A 16591-nucleotide genomic window follows, 5' to 3' on the forward strand; every position below is an offset into this window, starting at 1 on the left:
TATATAAAATTCACTGAAATATCTATTAAATTATTTTATTTCTGCTTTGGAAAGTTTGAGATATAAAGTTGCAGAACCGCGGGTATCTTTAAATCTTTGAAAATTCATAAGTTATGAAAGTTTATAAATATTTTAAATATTATTTGTTATTTTTCTGTTGCAGGACAATTACCTCGTCAGTGCTATTATTGTTCTACGAAAGCAATATTCACCGGGAATCGGTGAGTGTCTTTTTATATCTGTACGCTACGCCATGTTGTAAAATGCCCGCGCAATTATGAAGTATTTGATACGCGTATCACGTTCGGTCTTCGGCGAAGGGTAATAAATAGAGCTGTAACGATTTTTAGTTTAAGTATATAATGATATATTCTTTTGTTATTACATGTCAGTTTCTTGTCGTTTAAAAATCAACATGCATGCAATTGTGTTTTAAAATTTGAACGATGTACATTCACACGAATTTTCGATCGATTAAAATTGAATCTTACAAAGTAATAGGATTTTGCGCACATCTTGTAAGAACGACATATCAGCGCAATAAATATATACATATAAGGAAATAATATATATAATATAATACAGTCGCATAACATAACAATTATTATACAACATATACATAATATCAACTCATAGTGAAACGTAACGTACGAAAGTAAATAACGAAAGAACAACAGCATAGATATCATTCATACGTTGCAGAAATAATTGTATTTAGTTTCTTCGATTTCTTTTCTTTCTTAATTTCGGTCCCTGTGTTTCTTATTACGTACATGTTTTATAATTGTTAAACGAATAGGAAAGCAAGTTCGGTATCGGCTATTCGATTTTTCGTTGTGCTGATTAGCTTTGAGTTTCACGTAATCAATCATGGAGTTTGAATAATCGAAAATTAAAATCTTGACAACAAATTTTTACACAATTGCGAGGTACTTCGATGAACGTTCTGCTTTCGCATAATCATAGTGTGGACCGAAGTAGGAACAATTTTCACATTAGAAATAAAATCAATCTACGAATAATATCAATCATATTTGACAAACATATTTTTGTCCATTAATCACTTAAAATGATATTTTTAGTTGAAATCGAGCGACTCGTGGAACATTGTTGTTTCGACAAAGCAACTACACATATGGATGAAATTTCTTGAAGGACGTATGGCCTTAAAAAATTTGAAAAAATAAAATTTCCAGCATCTGTGCTGTATTTTCCCTGTATTGTACAGCATGCGTATGCCGTATTCCCCTAATAAGACCTTAAAGCATTTCAATTATTTAGAAGTTGGTACTCATATCCACGCTAAGAGTCATTCGATAACATTACATTGGTATCTGGCAGTGATGTAGCTGATGTATTCTTCGCTTAAACAGGAAGTGTTCGATTCATCTTTGAATCAATGCTTGTATTTACGATGATTCGGTAACGTCTGTTCGAGATTTCGATGACACTTCGTTATTTAAACGCGTTGCATCGTTACACGCGAGTTGGCTCTCGACCTTTTCCGATCCCCTGCTATCCATTTTATTCTCTGATTTGATCGACGCGTTCAAACTTTTCAAGAAGTTGCCTAAGTGTTCCGCAGCTATCGGGTTATTTGCCCATTCGTTAGAAGGAAACGCGGCTAGAAACCTTTTTTGAAAAATCTCCGAAGTCAATTGTTTCGTGGCAGGTTGCTCGGTGGAAGCTTTGTTTTCGTTATCGTTCGTCGAGTCTTCTGTGACGTTATTCTCAACCTTTGTCGAATTCTCCGATGATTTGACCGTATCTGACGTTTGTGAGGGAGAAGGGCATCCTTGTTCCACCGTGGTGCAGCTTTTGCTGGAAGGACTTTCGATAGTTACCGAACTAGAGTCTGGACTAGCAGGCGATTTGCTACTCGATACCTCCGCACCTGCGTTGTTCTTCTTCGTCGGACTCGGTGCAGGTAGATCGTTGTCTATTCCATTGGAAGCGGTGTTCATATTATCGGTATGACCGCTGGTAGTTTCGTTAATCGTATTCGCGTTAGTATCTCCAGGTGGTGGTGACGGAGAAGCCGTAGATGATACTCTTGGACTGGCTGCTTCGCGATGAGGCGTCTGCCGTGACGAATTGTCCGGTTCCTTTCTCGCATCATTAGTAGTTTCCAAACTACAATTACGAGTCGCTTCAGTAGACGTTTTGTTTTCGTTGTTCATGTTGCTGTTATTGGTAGCTCGCGGCGGGTATCGATTGTTAGATTCCGCGGCCGACGAGTACTTGGTTTGGACGGACAATTGTTGACCAGACTCCGTGGAGTCGAGAGATTCGTTACCGCGAAACACTGGTGTTTTACTAATCTCATTCGAGACAGATTTGTTTATACACGTTGATTTATCGTTCGATTGTTGTTGTTGTTTAGGTATCGCAACAGCCAAAGGCGCCACAGACGATCTTACCGGTTTCACTGGCGCGCATTGGGCAGCTAGATGACTTTTCCCGGATACATTAGCGTTCATATTTCGATTATCGTTGTTAGATATGGTGGAATTAGCGTCCGTCCCTCGAGGTAGCCTTAGCCTCGCGTCTGTCTGAAACTGCTGAAGATTCGGTGCTTGGCTCAAGGCATACAGACTTTGCAGACTGGGAAAAACGGATGAAAGATTTGTGTTGTACCTGCTGTTGTTTAAAGGACTGGAGAATCCAGGAGCGTAAACTGGTGTTCTCGAAGGCGTTGGAAGCGGACAATCGTTCACTCTATGCGCTGCTGGAGTCAAAGAACCTGGTGGCGCACGATAATACCTATGGCCACCAACGAGCGTTACAACTTGTCCCTGATCCGAGATATTTGGCATTTCTCTGATCGTCGGTTTTGCTTTAAGTTTCGTTACTGGCTGTGGTATTCTTAACGGGTGTATGTCCATCTTCTTCCCTCCGCTGAGGTCCAAAATGTCTCTCGATTCCTGGTCCCTTTCTCGTTTAGCGGACGACGCCTGCCGTTGTTGGTTCGCATCGCGTTCCGATTGCTTAGGCTGCCTTGGTTTCGACGGTGCGGGCATTCTAATCTGTCCCGTCTTCAAGGCTTTCAGTACTCGTGGATCGACCGATCTATCGTTAAGAGTTATACTGGGACTGACTTTTCCCAGCGTATTCTTTCGATTATCTTTGGAATCATTTGGTTCGGTAAATCCAACATTGTTCGCGGGTGATTTTGGCGCTGTCAGAGTTATACTGAGGCTCGCAGGAATGTTCAATCCGCAGCCGTCTAATATATTCCTTGTGTCGTTGGAAAGTACCGGAGTCGGCGAAGGTTTCGTACTTGGTGTCGTGGGTGCTCGACTAGGACCAGCTTCTCCGACTATGTTCGCCCGTTTCACCGAAATAACGTGCTCCATTGGAAGTTTTCGAGGTGACTTGGCGTTGTTTTGCACGACTGCAGGCGGATGTACTTGAGTTTGCTTTTTCGGCACTTGGCTCGAAATATGCTTCCTTTTCTTGATATCGAAGATCGGTAGACCTGGCGGACATTTCCTTTTCACAGCTCCCGCGGGAACTACCGGTGGGTCGTTGGAAAACGTATACACATCCATCTTCGCGGGACTGCTATTTACGTTGATGTTCATACCTACGTTCGTATTCTTCGAGTATCCAAATGTGCACATATCTACGTCACTGCACTGTTTATTTGCATTCACTCGCGCGTTGCCAATTCCGGCCATAGTTGCAACCCGTTTACTCGCACTCGCAGCGTTCCCACTCGCATTTACCCCAATGTTCTCGTTGTTGCTCTTATTCTTTGAGTTCTCATTTACATTATTCAAAGTCTCTGTCGCTATACCGTCCTCCTTCTTCGACGTGGCATTGCCCTTCTTTCGCGTCTCATTCGTCTCATTGTTGGTATTCGCTTCGTTAAACTTAGAGGAAGACTCTAAAGCCATTTCGGATGCTGACTCTCTGGCTGTCAACTGGAAACCTTGGAGGAACTGTTTCTTCTCCTGCTGTTCCCCTGGTTTCTTTTGTATACTCTTTAACGCGTTACTGGCCACCGTCTTCTCAGGGATAGTCTTCTCCACGAAAGTTACCCTCCTCTTTTGTTTCTCCTGCTTCTCTGTCTGACGTTTCTCTTTATCTCTGTGAAGCTGCTGAATCACTAACGAATCAGGGTTATCTTTGTCAACCTGACCGCAATGCAGTAACACGTTGCTGATAACTTTCGGCTTGTTCGGACTCGAATTGTTCGGTGTACATTGCTTCAACGTGATCTTCACTCCGTTCGAATTCTGACCATTGCCTATACTCACGACACTAAATTCTGGATTCGATGGTTTCGTTTCGATACTCCTAGCACTCTGTTCTTTCGAATTCCAACTACCTGGCGGGCTTCTCAAGACTTCGTACCTTCCGTCTGGATTCTTCAATATTTTGATAGGTGTTTTAATTTGTTTAGTTTCGCTATCTGACGTGGACGTGGACGTGGACGTGGACGTAGACGTGGATGTTGACGTGGACGTGGATGTTGACGTGGACGTGGATGTTGACGTGGACGTGGATGTTGACGTGGACGTGGATGTTGACGTGGACGTGGACGCGGACGAGGCAATCGTGTCGGTTGCCGTCGTCGTCGATGTGCTATTTGTCGATGTTACAGAAACCGTCGTCGACGTAGCGCTTGTCGACGTTGTTACCGTACTCGACGGTTGTTCCTCTTTACTAGTCTCTTCCTTGGTTTCATTCGAGGGCACTTGATGACTCGGAGAGCGCGGTTTCTCGTTCGAGACTTTGCTCTGATTGTCCAACGCAGGTTTCTCCTCAGTATCGTTCGAAAGCTCTGCTTCCGGCTTAGCTTCGATGCCGTTCTCAGGATTGTCCGAGTTATCGTCATCTCGCGTTACTGCGTCAACGGGAGGCAAACTAGCACCTAAACCTGGTGTGGATGGCCTGTCATGAGGAGGTGCCTCTAACCTCTGCTCTTCCAACGCTACTCGGTAAAAAAATCGCATCGGTGCGTTCTAAAAATAAAATTGTCAAACGTTAAGAAAGAGTAGTGGAAATATTCGTAATCGAACTATCCAAAGGATCTTTTGAAACGTTTAACACGTTGCCACGTGACACGCTGGCTTCTCACAAGTGTTTCATCGATATAGAACGATGCTTTAATGCTTTAATTTGGTCGAAGCGACTGAATCGAATTTCGTGTACCATCGTTTTGTACCTTGAGCACATTTTTACATCTTGAGAGAAGTGAATTTTACAGTGTGCCAACCAACGTGTTGAAATATTCGGTAATTGAAATTGGCTATAGTTTACCCTTTTCCACGCGTAAATGTAAGCGACGTCCATGAGGGTCCAGTGTTCCGGCAGCGGGGCACGTCGATGGCAAATTTCGATGTTGTATCTCGTCATATCGACGCTGTATTTCAAAGCTAGGAATTTCTTTAAATGCGCGATAGTCACAAGTGCCGGACACTGAAGGTAGCGCCTGTTACTTGTTGTATTTGTGCTGTGATTGCCGATGCCGTTGCTATTGCTATTATTATTACCGTTGTTACTGCTATTACTTTGATTGTTAGATGCGTTCAAGTTGTTGGTGTCGTCGTTAGTGCTAAGAAGGATGGTCAGAGGATCTGCCCCAGGCGGTAGATATTCTAAGCTTAAGCTAACTGCGTCTTCTGGAGCGAAGATCAACCTTCCGCTCACGTCTTCTCCGCGCTGTTCCGGTGTCGCTAAATCCGCTGTATAAAACATTTACATATTGAGATAATTTCCAAGAAAATAGGATGCGTAAGTATAAAACGTGAGACGTAACGCGCGTGTATTTAAAAAATCTTGGCGGACTTTGATACGGTTTTGCAACAAGGCTACGAATTATTTTAATTCGCGACGCTATTGAGATACACGTGCGACGTAATCGAATCGCAAGGAATAGTCTTACCATGTTCAGGATGTTTTTTGTAAAATTCTCTTCTCCTGCGCATCTCTTTGTGATACAGTCCGGGCACCAATTTGTACACGATATCTTGCAACGCCTTGTCCGCTCTGAAAATAAAAATCATTCGGTCAAAAAATAATGCTCGTGGATAGAAAATTTGGAGATTTTTGAATATCAAGGCCAGTCACGCGGCAATTTACTTGATGTTCGGCTTGGCTTTGTTGAGGACATGTTTGCAAGAAGGACAGTAAGCTTCCCTGTTGAGATGCTTGAGGATACAGCTCCTACAAACTGAACAGCGAAAAACCAACGTATCATTATCCGGAATATGATGCACGGAATATGATTCCAGTTCGATTAAATTTACTTACACGAATGTAAACACTCGACGACGGTAGTCGCGTCTATAAGATATCCTATGCACAACGGACAAATAAGGTAGGGATTCACCTCGCGAAGATACGTCCTTTTACCCATTCCCGACATTTTTCTTATTGCGCCACCGAATTGTCGGCGATAGTACCTGCAACGATAAACACAGTTTCATGTAATACCTTCGACACAGGTCGACAACGTGGAAAAAGCCAATCTCGTGTCTATCCACAAATACTATAATTCGGTAAAATCTTAAAGGAGAATCTTGGTCGTGTAAACAGTTAGTGTGCGTATAGATCGCCTCGTCGACATTGCCTTTCCTCGTCATCTCGAGAAATTAGAATACCAAATGCGTTACGTACTTGTCGTGCTCGACCGTTTTTCGAAAAGCCAAAGTATCACCAAAAATGTCGATCTCGATACAGGCGAAAATTTTGGCTTGAAGCACGAGGGAAGATTCGGTGTAAAGGATCGAGTGAAACGTACGAGTGTTTGAAAATATTAGTCGCGAAGAACTTTCATAAAACATTTTGATACTTACTACTAAGCGGTACTAGAGCGATACACGGTCTAACACGATTAACACGATAACACGACGAACGTTATTGTATCGATCGAAAGCGATCTGAGGATGCAAAGTATAACAGTTGCAAGGTATTTAACGCGATATATAGCTTCAGATTCGTTTCAAACTTTACCAATATAATCGCGATAGTCGGATCTCCTTGTAACGCTGATCATAAGAAGTTGCTACAAGTGTTGGAATACTTTTGTAAGCTACAGCATGTATAATTTTCCCTCGTTAAGATGCATCTCGCGCATTCTACCTCGTTCCTTGATCAACGAAACAAATGGATTAGAGTCCCGAACGCGTATTTATCGTTACGCGCTAATCTCCTTCGAGAAGTATCGAAGGAAATCCTACACCCGTGATGGTTTTTATTCGGGGAAAAAAAAAAAAAAAGAACAGGGAATCTTGGTTATGTACAAAAACTGGGAACTCACGTGCCTATACTCTAACTCGTACTTGGAACGACGAAACAAATAGATTAGAATTCCAAATGCGATATGTATTTATCGTTATGCGGTGTTTTCTTTCGAAGAGCAGCTGGCTCATCCGTGAGCGACGATAACGAAACGCTCACGACGATAATTCGCTAGTTTTGCAGATAAATCGCATGACATAGGAGACGGTTGGGCCTTGTCACAGTGTTTAGCCCACTTTCCCGAAGGTTTCTCAGGTAGGTAGAATCCCGTTGCCTCGTTCTCCCCTCCATTTAGGTTTCAACCACCCGTAGGTATACGGGTGCGTTTTATCCTCGTGCTTTCTCCCTGTTTCGAAATTCGTCCTCTCGGTTTTTCCACTCGCCGACTGACGCGCTGAAACCGCCAAACAGCAGCCCCTTTCCACGCGAATGAAACGCGTGTGCACCCTGTGCGTCGAATACCTGCACGTATTGATCGAATATCGTGGTATTTCGCAGAGAGGCAGCGATAAGTCGGTTAGGCGCTATCGCTATCGTTGCCAAGAAATTAGCCTCGCTCGTTTCCAGATCGTTCTGCGAATCCTAAGCGTCTCTTGGCCGGTCTCCGTGTACGAACGAGATCTCGAGAACGGAACGATACGGCGGAGAATTACGTTCAATTCGTAACGTTGCTGGTGATCGCGTTTGCCACGGCGAATCTACGTGCGTTAACCTGTTAAACGGCGTGTCTCCTAACCACGAGTTTCTATAATTACGTTGTTAAAAATTAGCAGCCAAACGACGAGCTGAATCGGAGATACATTGAACTGTAACCTTCGTAGGTAAAAAGACGGGGCAAATCTAGATAAAGATATTATTCGAACGACGTGCCAATTCGTGTTGCCCGGTCAACAAGTTAACGACGTCGTTTCACGCAGCAGTCACAGAGATAGAAACTAAAGAGGATCTTTAAAAATTCTCCGAGTCTGTTTCTCTCGTTTTATCTCTTTCTCTGCCAGTCTCGTGCGGATCTCCTAAGTTCTCGTTCGATCGTTCACGTTCGTTTGCGCTTGGACACTTTGCTGCGACTATTCTCCGAGTGCAGCACGTGTCGCGAATGTAAGGGACGCGCCTAAGTAAAGGCCTGTACACAACGATCGGATCGATCTTCCAAACCAGATGTTATTAGACCTTTCCGAGTTTCGAACGACCACGGTGTGTTCGCGAAGGAGAAAGATCGTAAATAGACGAGCATCCATCCCATTTATGCCGGTGGATATTAATTAAGATTATTTAAATAGCGAATCGGCCCGCCTTGGCTACACGTCACGCGTTCTGCGGTGTCTAGTATATCGGTGTCTATTTATATCGAGCTGCTCGGTAAGAAGAGAAATTCTCAAATGGCGTCGCAAGTGGCGATAGCAAGAGGGATAATATCGCCCCGAATCGAAACTAATATTCGACGATGATCGTGAATCTTTCACACAGCGAAGGTAAAATAGACGCGTCGACGATTTTAACGCTGATGTTTGCCATTTCGAGTTTCGAACGTTCTACGAGGTGTATCGGAAAGTTTGTGGTTTTCCTCAAAGTTGCAGGATGATTGTTTGTCACAATCGTTCGACGGACGATGAATTTCGATAAATTAGAAATTCTAAAACTAATTCCAAGATGTACGAATACATTTGTTCTAAACTTACACGAAGAATCAATATGTATCGATACAGCATGATGCAATACGATGAATAATTCACCGTTGAGATGCTTCGATGGATCTGTGCGAACTGTACGCTCGTAATAAATATCTCGTGACAATATGATAAATGATAAATCTCGTGTTCTATATACGTTTTCAAATTCGCTTCAAGCTCGTCCGTAGCATTCAAATTTCGTTTGAAAATCAAAAGGTTCCGAGCAGAGATTAAAGACGTTAGAGTAGGTATTCTTAAAAAGAGACAAACACGGACATAATTCATTTTTACAACGAGCCCTTCGATCGTTGCGATTTACGATACTACTACGAATCTTTTTCACTCTATGAGATATTTCATACGAAGATAAGAATACTTGCGCGCTTCGTTCGTCGAAAGACCTTTCGGAACGTTCTTTACCTTTTTGGTACTCATTTCGCGACACGTTACACGTTGGTAAGACGTGCTAGAAGGAGTAAAACGAGGAAGCTCGTTAAGAGATCGTTCTTCCAACGGAATGCACACGAGCGTGCCCTCGTTTTGGATCTCTCATTTTCTCTTGCAAAACTTTAGTTAGTCTTATCAGGCGTTACGCGCGTTACAGATTAGACCCCCAGCTGCTCTCCGATCCCTCTATCGTCGCTTGTATAGGCTCGTACCCCGAGAAAGGAGAGTAGGGAGACGACGACCCTACTGTACGGAAGACCGTGATTCGAAGTAACCTAGCGACCGTCTACAGAGATCGCGAAAGAAAGGCATTCGATCGGCCGGCCGGTCGTCCAGGGAAAAAGAATTTTATCCTCTCGAAATATTCGAGGCTCGCGAACGTTCGTCTCCCTTTGTGAAATTCGTCGTGAGACGCGGTGGAATCGAAAACGATTAGGCAATCGCATATTTTCGATCGATTTGTCAGCTTATACGATAGGAGTTGCGTTGGATCACGCGACGGTACAAAGTTTCTAATTGATGAACCGCGAAACGGGAGATTCGAGCAAAAGGTCTTCGAACTTGATTTGATCCGTCGCTTCGGCAGGAATTTCCCGCCTATTGTTCCCGTTGCTTTGGTATTCCGCGTTTCACGGCGATCTGGTTGTCGAGGCAGCCAGCTGATTAATCAGTAGAGACACGTTTCCTCGTGTATCGTAGACGACGGAGGGGTTCGCGCGATCGCAAATGCGACCGTGCCGCGACGAAAGCGGCAAGACGAGTTTCTTTTTTCTCAGTGAAAAGCTTTACCGTTACCTTCGATTTCGGACAATAGCGTACTGCTAGGGTCTGGTGTTCCAAAAGGCGGGCAGAAAAGTTGGCGAATAGGCAGACGGAACAGGGAGCCGATACTTCTCTCGCGTGCTAGCTAACCGCCTGAGAAACCGGCGATGTTCACCGAGTCGATGTTTATTCCATCGTCGCGCGTATCGCGAACGCATACCGAGCGATTTCGTCGAGGACGAAAGAGGAGGCAACGCGAATATGAGAAAACGCATAAATACACGAGTTGGCGTACGGGAGCAAGACAGCGCGTGCTAGTCGAAGGAAGACGGAACAGCCGCAAGAGGATAGAAACGAGGAGAGGGGCAAACGAGTAGTAACCAAGAGAAAGGGAGGGGAAGAGCGAGAGCGGGACAGAAAAAGAGCGAAAGGAGGGAGAAAAAGATGGAGGAAACCGCACTCTCCGTCTCGCTCTCGTATTTTCTTTCTTGTCTCTCCGTCTCACTCGCTCCTTCCCCTCCCTGTTTCTCCCTGTTGTTTCTCAGCATTCAACCGGCGAGTAGGTCTACATGCACACAAACGTATTTGGTGGAAAGCGCTATATTGGGTGGTAGAGTGTGCGTGCGTGTACTTACGTGCGACCATGCGAGCCGTATGTGCGGCAACACGCATACGAGAATCGGAGTAGCTAACGCTATCCTCTATGGTAGTGGAGCATACTGGCCGCGTACGTACACAATGCGATGCCGTATCGTTGGTGGTCGAACGATAGCGTAGAGAAAACGCGACGTTGGTACTAGGTTCGGGTGCGAATATCCACTTTTTCTTGAGTCGAGATGCGGCTTGTCCAGGCAACAACGGCGACGTCGCGTGCTCGATCTGTACGCGATTTCGCGACGTACGATCAGCTTCCCTGGCATTCGAGTAAGCTCTCGACGGGATTTACTTTCACCTTACCGCCGACTGTACACACCAGCCTCCGAAACTACGACGGCACAGGTCTGATCAAGCTCTCGGGGAGGGGAGAATGGGGAAGAAAAATAGTCAAACGATACGATATCGAGCAGATCTGATCACAACGGCCACGATGACGACCACGACCACGACCACGATGAAGACAACGACGATGACGACGACGGTAACGACAAGGGCAACGACGAGTACACTACTAGTCAGGAATACGACCAGTCCGTACAAAGGCGCCGCGGAACAGTGTGCGGCGTTTTATGGAACTAAACTGCGGAAATGAACGACATCGAGCGTAAAACGATCGCAGCAACGTACAAAACACCGAACTGTATGGCGACTCACGCCAAACTAAACTGAAACCCCGAGTAGGATATGCCCTTTCCCCTCTCATGCCCCTCAATGCCAGTCCCTGCATCCCTTTGCCGCGCTCCCCTTCTGCGCTCCATCTTCACCCCCTCCATACTCTTTCTCTCCTGTCCTCCAGGCTCTACACGCTCCTCGCTACGCCTGCCGTTTCGTTTTACTCGTCTCTTCTCTTCTCTACTCTTCTCCCTCTTCTCGTTTCTTCTCCTTGTCTCGCTCCCTTGCTTCGACTCTTTTCTGCCCCTTTGCGAGTACGCCGTGTCTCTGCTCGGCTGTTCGCCTCGCTAGCCTCTGCCTAGCCTGCCTGGCCCGTGCCGGCTTGGCTCGCTCGACTCGTCTGCTTTGCCTGCCTGTCTGCCTGCCTGCCTGCATGCCTGCCTGCATGCCTGCCTCGTTGCCTGTACGAGTCGTTTTTCTCTTCACTCCTCTATGCGCGCTTCTGACCACCCCTCCTCTCTCTTACGGAGTGGTACGTACCGACACTAGTGCACTACACCGAGCACACCGACGAGTCGACTACTCCCCCTTCACCCCATCGAGGATCGCGTCGCGTTACCAGCCGGGTTACGAACTCCCCTCTATTCGTACACCGATACCTCACCCTTCTCGTTCGCTACCCCTCTCTTCGTACGTTCTACGCGTTTCCTCCTCTCTTTCTTTCCGCGTATCTCTCTGATCATTCTCTTTCGTTTTACCGCGATCGCAGAAACGACCCCCTGGCTCGCCAGCCCCGAGTCTTCGCCTCTCTTCTTCTTTGATCGTTCTCCTCTATCTCGTAACCTCCAATTACAGCGCGCCAGTAACGGAAATCGGTACTCGAGACTTCGAAGCCAGATGGATTTCCGCGTGTGTTTGAATAAATGCGCGATAAACCCGTTTACGTTGGAAAACCAGTGTCGGCTGGCGTGCACTCGCCACGCTACCGACCAATGAGCCACCAATCCCCCGGATAAAACCAGATAGATTACGAGGAAACCCGTGGACTTTTATTACGGATGTTAATTTCACGAGCGCCGAGTGTCATGATACGTTGGTCATTCCAGTTTCGAGTAGCCGGTATTTATTTCATTTTAAATTTTCCGCGAGATTTTACGACGCAGTGTCCATTTCCGATTTGTAAAAATACCTGTCTGTCTTTTTCCACGAAACCGTTTCTATCGCGAATCCCCGCGTGCACGTCGATCACGAGCGTTCTCGCGTTTGTCACGGCAACATTTTTCGGAAGATGCGCCAAGCGCGCCCAAAATTGTTCGTACCTGGTATCGGTCTTCCATCGATTAAGAACTTTGAAATTGCACGTCGTTAAAAGAAAAAAAAGGGGGGAAAAAGCGCGTTGCCTGCCACGGGACAATTTTCCTTTAAAAGGTGACGAGTGTTGTAAAATGTCTTACTCATCCTGCTCTGGCTGGATTAACAACTCCGTCTCCCGACTTTATGTAGATGTTAAAAGTTTATTTTTTTACGCACTCGTCGAAAGGCCAACAGGTCAAAAAATTTAGGACAAGGTATAAGGTAAAAGTTGTGTACTCGACCTGGAAGTTTGAAAGGAACGGGATGGTTTTAAGGGACGATAGTTCTACGAGTATGCAGAGGAAAATCGCAAAAGGAAGACTGGTTTACACTTCAACAACAGGTATGGCAATTGACGAATAAATGGTCCTATACCGTTTCGTGCTACCTGGACCGGTAATAAATTTACTCATTCAGCCTGTCCGGAATTAGCAGTACCGTTTACCTTGGGCCATTGTTGCTTACCTCCCTGTAAAAGAGAATGTTTGTCTCGCCGCGATGACGCTTACTGTGCTGTAAACTCCGCCATTTTGGTCCCTTCCGGAAACAAGCGTACATCAGCATCGTAATCTAATCTAGTTTCTAATCGTAGCCAACATTTAATCACGCGTCCGTTCCCTTTCTTATCGCGTCGAAACGTCGCAGGCTACTGTTACTTAGTGTTCGTGCACTTTCGTGCAACTTTTCCAATTACAGGCAAAACTTCGTTCGCATAATTCGTAATTTATATAATTGGAATTGTCATAACAGGACCCCACCGATTCTCTCGACTACTTATGATACTTCGTTCGCGTAATAGGACTACACGTTCGAACGAGCGAATACTCGCCAACTTACATAGGCGAGTCCGTTTAGTCGGCCATTGATTAAAATTTCATTCAGATAAACGAAGATCTACCGTATATACAAGCGTTCGACTTTGATTCTTCGGACTTGGGCTGTTGTTGCGATGGATAGAGTCAGAACGATCGAACGTCCGACAGATTCTCGCGCATATAATTTGGATCTGTGGATGCTTCGGTCGTCAGAACGACAGTTCGTCCGAACGTTTGTTCTCTGGTAATAATCGTAGCTTTATTCTTCGATCGGATATCATACACGAAAACAAAGGCATTGTCGTAGATGACGAAAGGCAAAGTTTGGCTCGCGGAGTTCTCGAAGGACCGAAAAGATTCGAAAGCAAACTCGAGATAACGGTATAGCTCGGTCCGATCGGCTGGTTCTTTGCTTGTTTGGTCTAACAATTTGCGACTTTTCTGCTCCGGAGGGTCAATTTTCTCACGATGAACGAAGGTTCGAACGTCGGCATGGAACAGGAACAGGCGACAGGTCATAAATTATCGCGAACACATGCAAATATATCGGTTCTAGAATTGCTTTCCCATCTGCGTACCTAAGTGTCCGAATGCGAGTCTTCGTGTGCAAGTACAGCGTACAGATCTCCGTGACGTGCACCAGCTCGCTATTTGCACGTACGCCGCGCTTGCGCCGTCGAATAATCTTTCAATCCGCCAACGCTTTCGTCTCACCAGGGACACCGGTAGACGTCACCTTCCTCGAGATCATCGTTAAAAATCCAACGACGTTGGCCTTGGAAAAATGTATCGCCCGGCAGCAGCGCGTAACAGTTTCGGCGGATGATCGGCGATGATGTCGGTAGCAGGACGATGTGAATTGGCAATATCGTTAGAACGAATCGCCAACGATTGGAGATCCGATGATACGGGTGTTGAAAATAAAATGGACGAGCATCTTGTGAACGATAGACGCGGAAAACGAACGTTACGCAACGTGTTACGAAAGACTGGAGAATTCGGCTGGTTAGATCGATGAGAACCAAAATGGCGGTAATACAGCGGTAGTCGAAGAGCTAGTTTCGTAAGTTGCGAACGGAAGAGCTAATCGTTTCGAAAGTTCAGAACGTAGGTACGCTAGTACGATGTATTAAGACGAAGCCGGCGGCGTCGTCTTTGTCGAGCATTCAATGCACCGTGACAATATGCATAATTAATCTCTATGCCGAACAATGAGTACGTTCGCGTTCGTGCACGCTGCATCGATGCGTTGCATCGCCTATCCAGCGAAAGAAAGATTCTACCAACTGGATGTTACGGTACGCGAACGTTTTTAAATTCGCGGAGGGTCAAGGTTCGAGACGTCCGCGAGGCAAGTCGGATGGATTCCAGGGAAGAGATCGCCGGTGAAAAACCGATGACGAATCTCGGATGACGAGGAAATATTAATTACGGGCGTTTTTAATTACACCAGTCAGCTATGAGGCAACTAACAGCGTACTCCCACCACGGCAATCGACCTTCCAATCCTGACACTCCCTGGGTGTACTTTAAGAACCGTTCCCCCTTCTACCGCTCCCCAAACAGTTGGAGGATGCCGACAAAAATATTCGCATGGTGCGTGTGCGTTCCCTTCCCCTCGATCCATCGAGCCCTACAGATCTCCCCTCTGGCATACATGGTTCGAAAACAGCGGCCGTAGGCTTCCTCCCGAAGCTTTCTCTGGAAGGATCCCTTGGAGGGCTATCCCCACCAGGAGTGCTTGGACGGATGGTCGGTCGTTTCGCTGTGGAACGCGGCTGGAATCACGAGCGAATGAGACGCCGCTAGATGGGCTCCGTAGCTGTCTCTTCCTTTGATCCTTTCTCCGCTTCCTCGGCTCGTTCTTTGTCGATCGTTCCGCGAATCGTTCCCTTCTTCGTGCATAGAACCTGTAGGTGATACGTGGGCGGCCCGATCTCAACATTTAGTCGGAGGATATACATTGGTATACGTATACTGGGGATCCCCAGTGAGCCTGCGCTGCGTTATCGGTCGATATACGCTTTTGGGAAATTTTCCACGTGTTTCGTGGAGCCGCGTGACGCCGATTCTCCTTCGTTCGCCTCCTGCTACTCCACCTATTTGCGTGTGCCGATCGAAAACGAGTCATTAAGGTTCTCTGCCACTCCCTCGTGCAACGTTTCGCGAACGAGGGCTGCTCTATCCAACTTGCCAGCTTTACCATATTGCCGATTTAGCAAAATCGTTCGTATTCCGCATATCTTTGACTTAATTTCACCTCGCGCCAACGATCCTGCCTACAACCGTAAATCGTCGTAGACATCTCGATTACCGATCCTACGAGTAACATACAGTCACCTTGCTGAAAACAGCTCTTTCGAAAATGTTTTTCACGAAGACCAAGAAAACGATCCATTGATCGATTCGTTGACGCGTTCGAGTCCGCGGTAGGTGCCAGCGCCAGCCTGAACGGCGGCATCCTACGATCGCCTACGTGCAATCCTGTCGCAGACGGCCACGCCGTTTCGATAAACGGCCTACAAAGCCGTCGGAGGGGACGGGCCGATGCTTACATTCCCTGGAGCCCCTCCTGACATCGACTGTACGTGGGTACATTATTCATTCTCTACTACATTCGGCAGCAGGAGGGTGCGGACGAGTGTGTGCGTATCCCTCGTAGTCGATGACACGACACGCACTCGCGTCCCGTTTCTATGTGTGCCGTTCGTATAGATACGCGTGTACGTTTTCTCTCTTTTCCGACGCATCTGTCTTCCTCTGTGCCACCCCTCCCTCTCCTCCGTGTTTCTCCTTCTTCGTCTACCCTTCTACCTATACGGCCATCCTTCTTTCTCTTCGTTTACATCCGATTCATACCGTCTCGCTTGCGCTTTCCCCGCTTTCCTTTTTTTCTCTATCTATCCTCCCCTTCTTATCCCTCTGTCTCTTTCCTTCAACCGCCTCTCTGTTCATCCACCCCTCGTCGGGTATTTTTCGTTTTCTTTCGCCTCTCTCTCTCTCTCTCCCTCCCTCCCCCCCCCC

The 16591-nt window shown here is 46.3% G+C and overlaps 1 protein-coding gene across 3 annotated transcripts; it reads right to left on the bottom strand.

The window, feature by feature from the left end:
* Positions 1 to 343: 343 nt before the first annotated feature.
* On the bottom strand, positions 344 to 11454 carry LOC117231620 (serine-rich adhesin for platelets-like). Of its 3 annotated transcripts, none has more exons than XM_033490221.1 (6): positions 10766 to 11454; positions 6262 to 6413; positions 6091 to 6181; positions 5894 to 5997; positions 5269 to 5693; positions 344 to 4970 (listed from the first exon to the last, which is right to left on the bottom strand). In XM_033490221.1, exons 2-6 carry the CDS (start codon positions 6374 to 6376, stop codon positions 1410 to 1412), a joined length of 4296 nt encoding a protein of 1431 aa, XP_033346112.1. In that variant the 5' UTR covers positions 6377 to 6413; positions 10766 to 11454; the 3' UTR covers positions 344 to 1409. The 3 variants fall into 3 exon arrangements, with proteins under 3 accessions (XP_033346112.1, XP_033346114.1, XP_033346113.1); XM_033490223.1 differs by lacking the exon at positions 10766 to 11454 and adding an exon at positions 10164 to 10505; XM_033490222.1 differs by lacking the exon at positions 10766 to 11454 and adding an exon at positions 7271 to 7585.
* Between the last annotated feature and the right edge of the window lie 5137 nt (positions 11455 to 16591).

This window comes from Bombus vosnesenskii, unplaced genomic scaffold, assembly GCF_011952255.1.
Source record: "Bombus vosnesenskii isolate JDL3184/JDL3185 unplaced genomic scaffold, Bvos_JDL3184-5_v1.1 scf7180000013273, whole genome shotgun sequence".
NCBI classification, from domain to species: Eukaryota; Metazoa; Arthropoda; class Insecta; order Hymenoptera; family Apidae; genus Bombus; species Bombus vosnesenskii.

Coding starts and splice junctions, on each gene's coding strand:
- LOC117231620 (XM_033490221.1), bottom strand. CDS start 6,376: ATGTCGGGAATGGGTAAAAGGACGTATCTTCGCGAGGTGAATCCCTAC. Junction 5,998..6,090: donor AAAGCCAAGCCGAACATCAA/GTAAATTGCCGC, acceptor TTTTATTTTCAG/AGCGGACAAGGCGTTGCAAG. Junction 4,971..5,268: donor ACATTTACGCGTGGAAAAGG/GTAAACTATAGC, acceptor TTTTATTTTTAG/AACGCACCGATGCGATTTTT.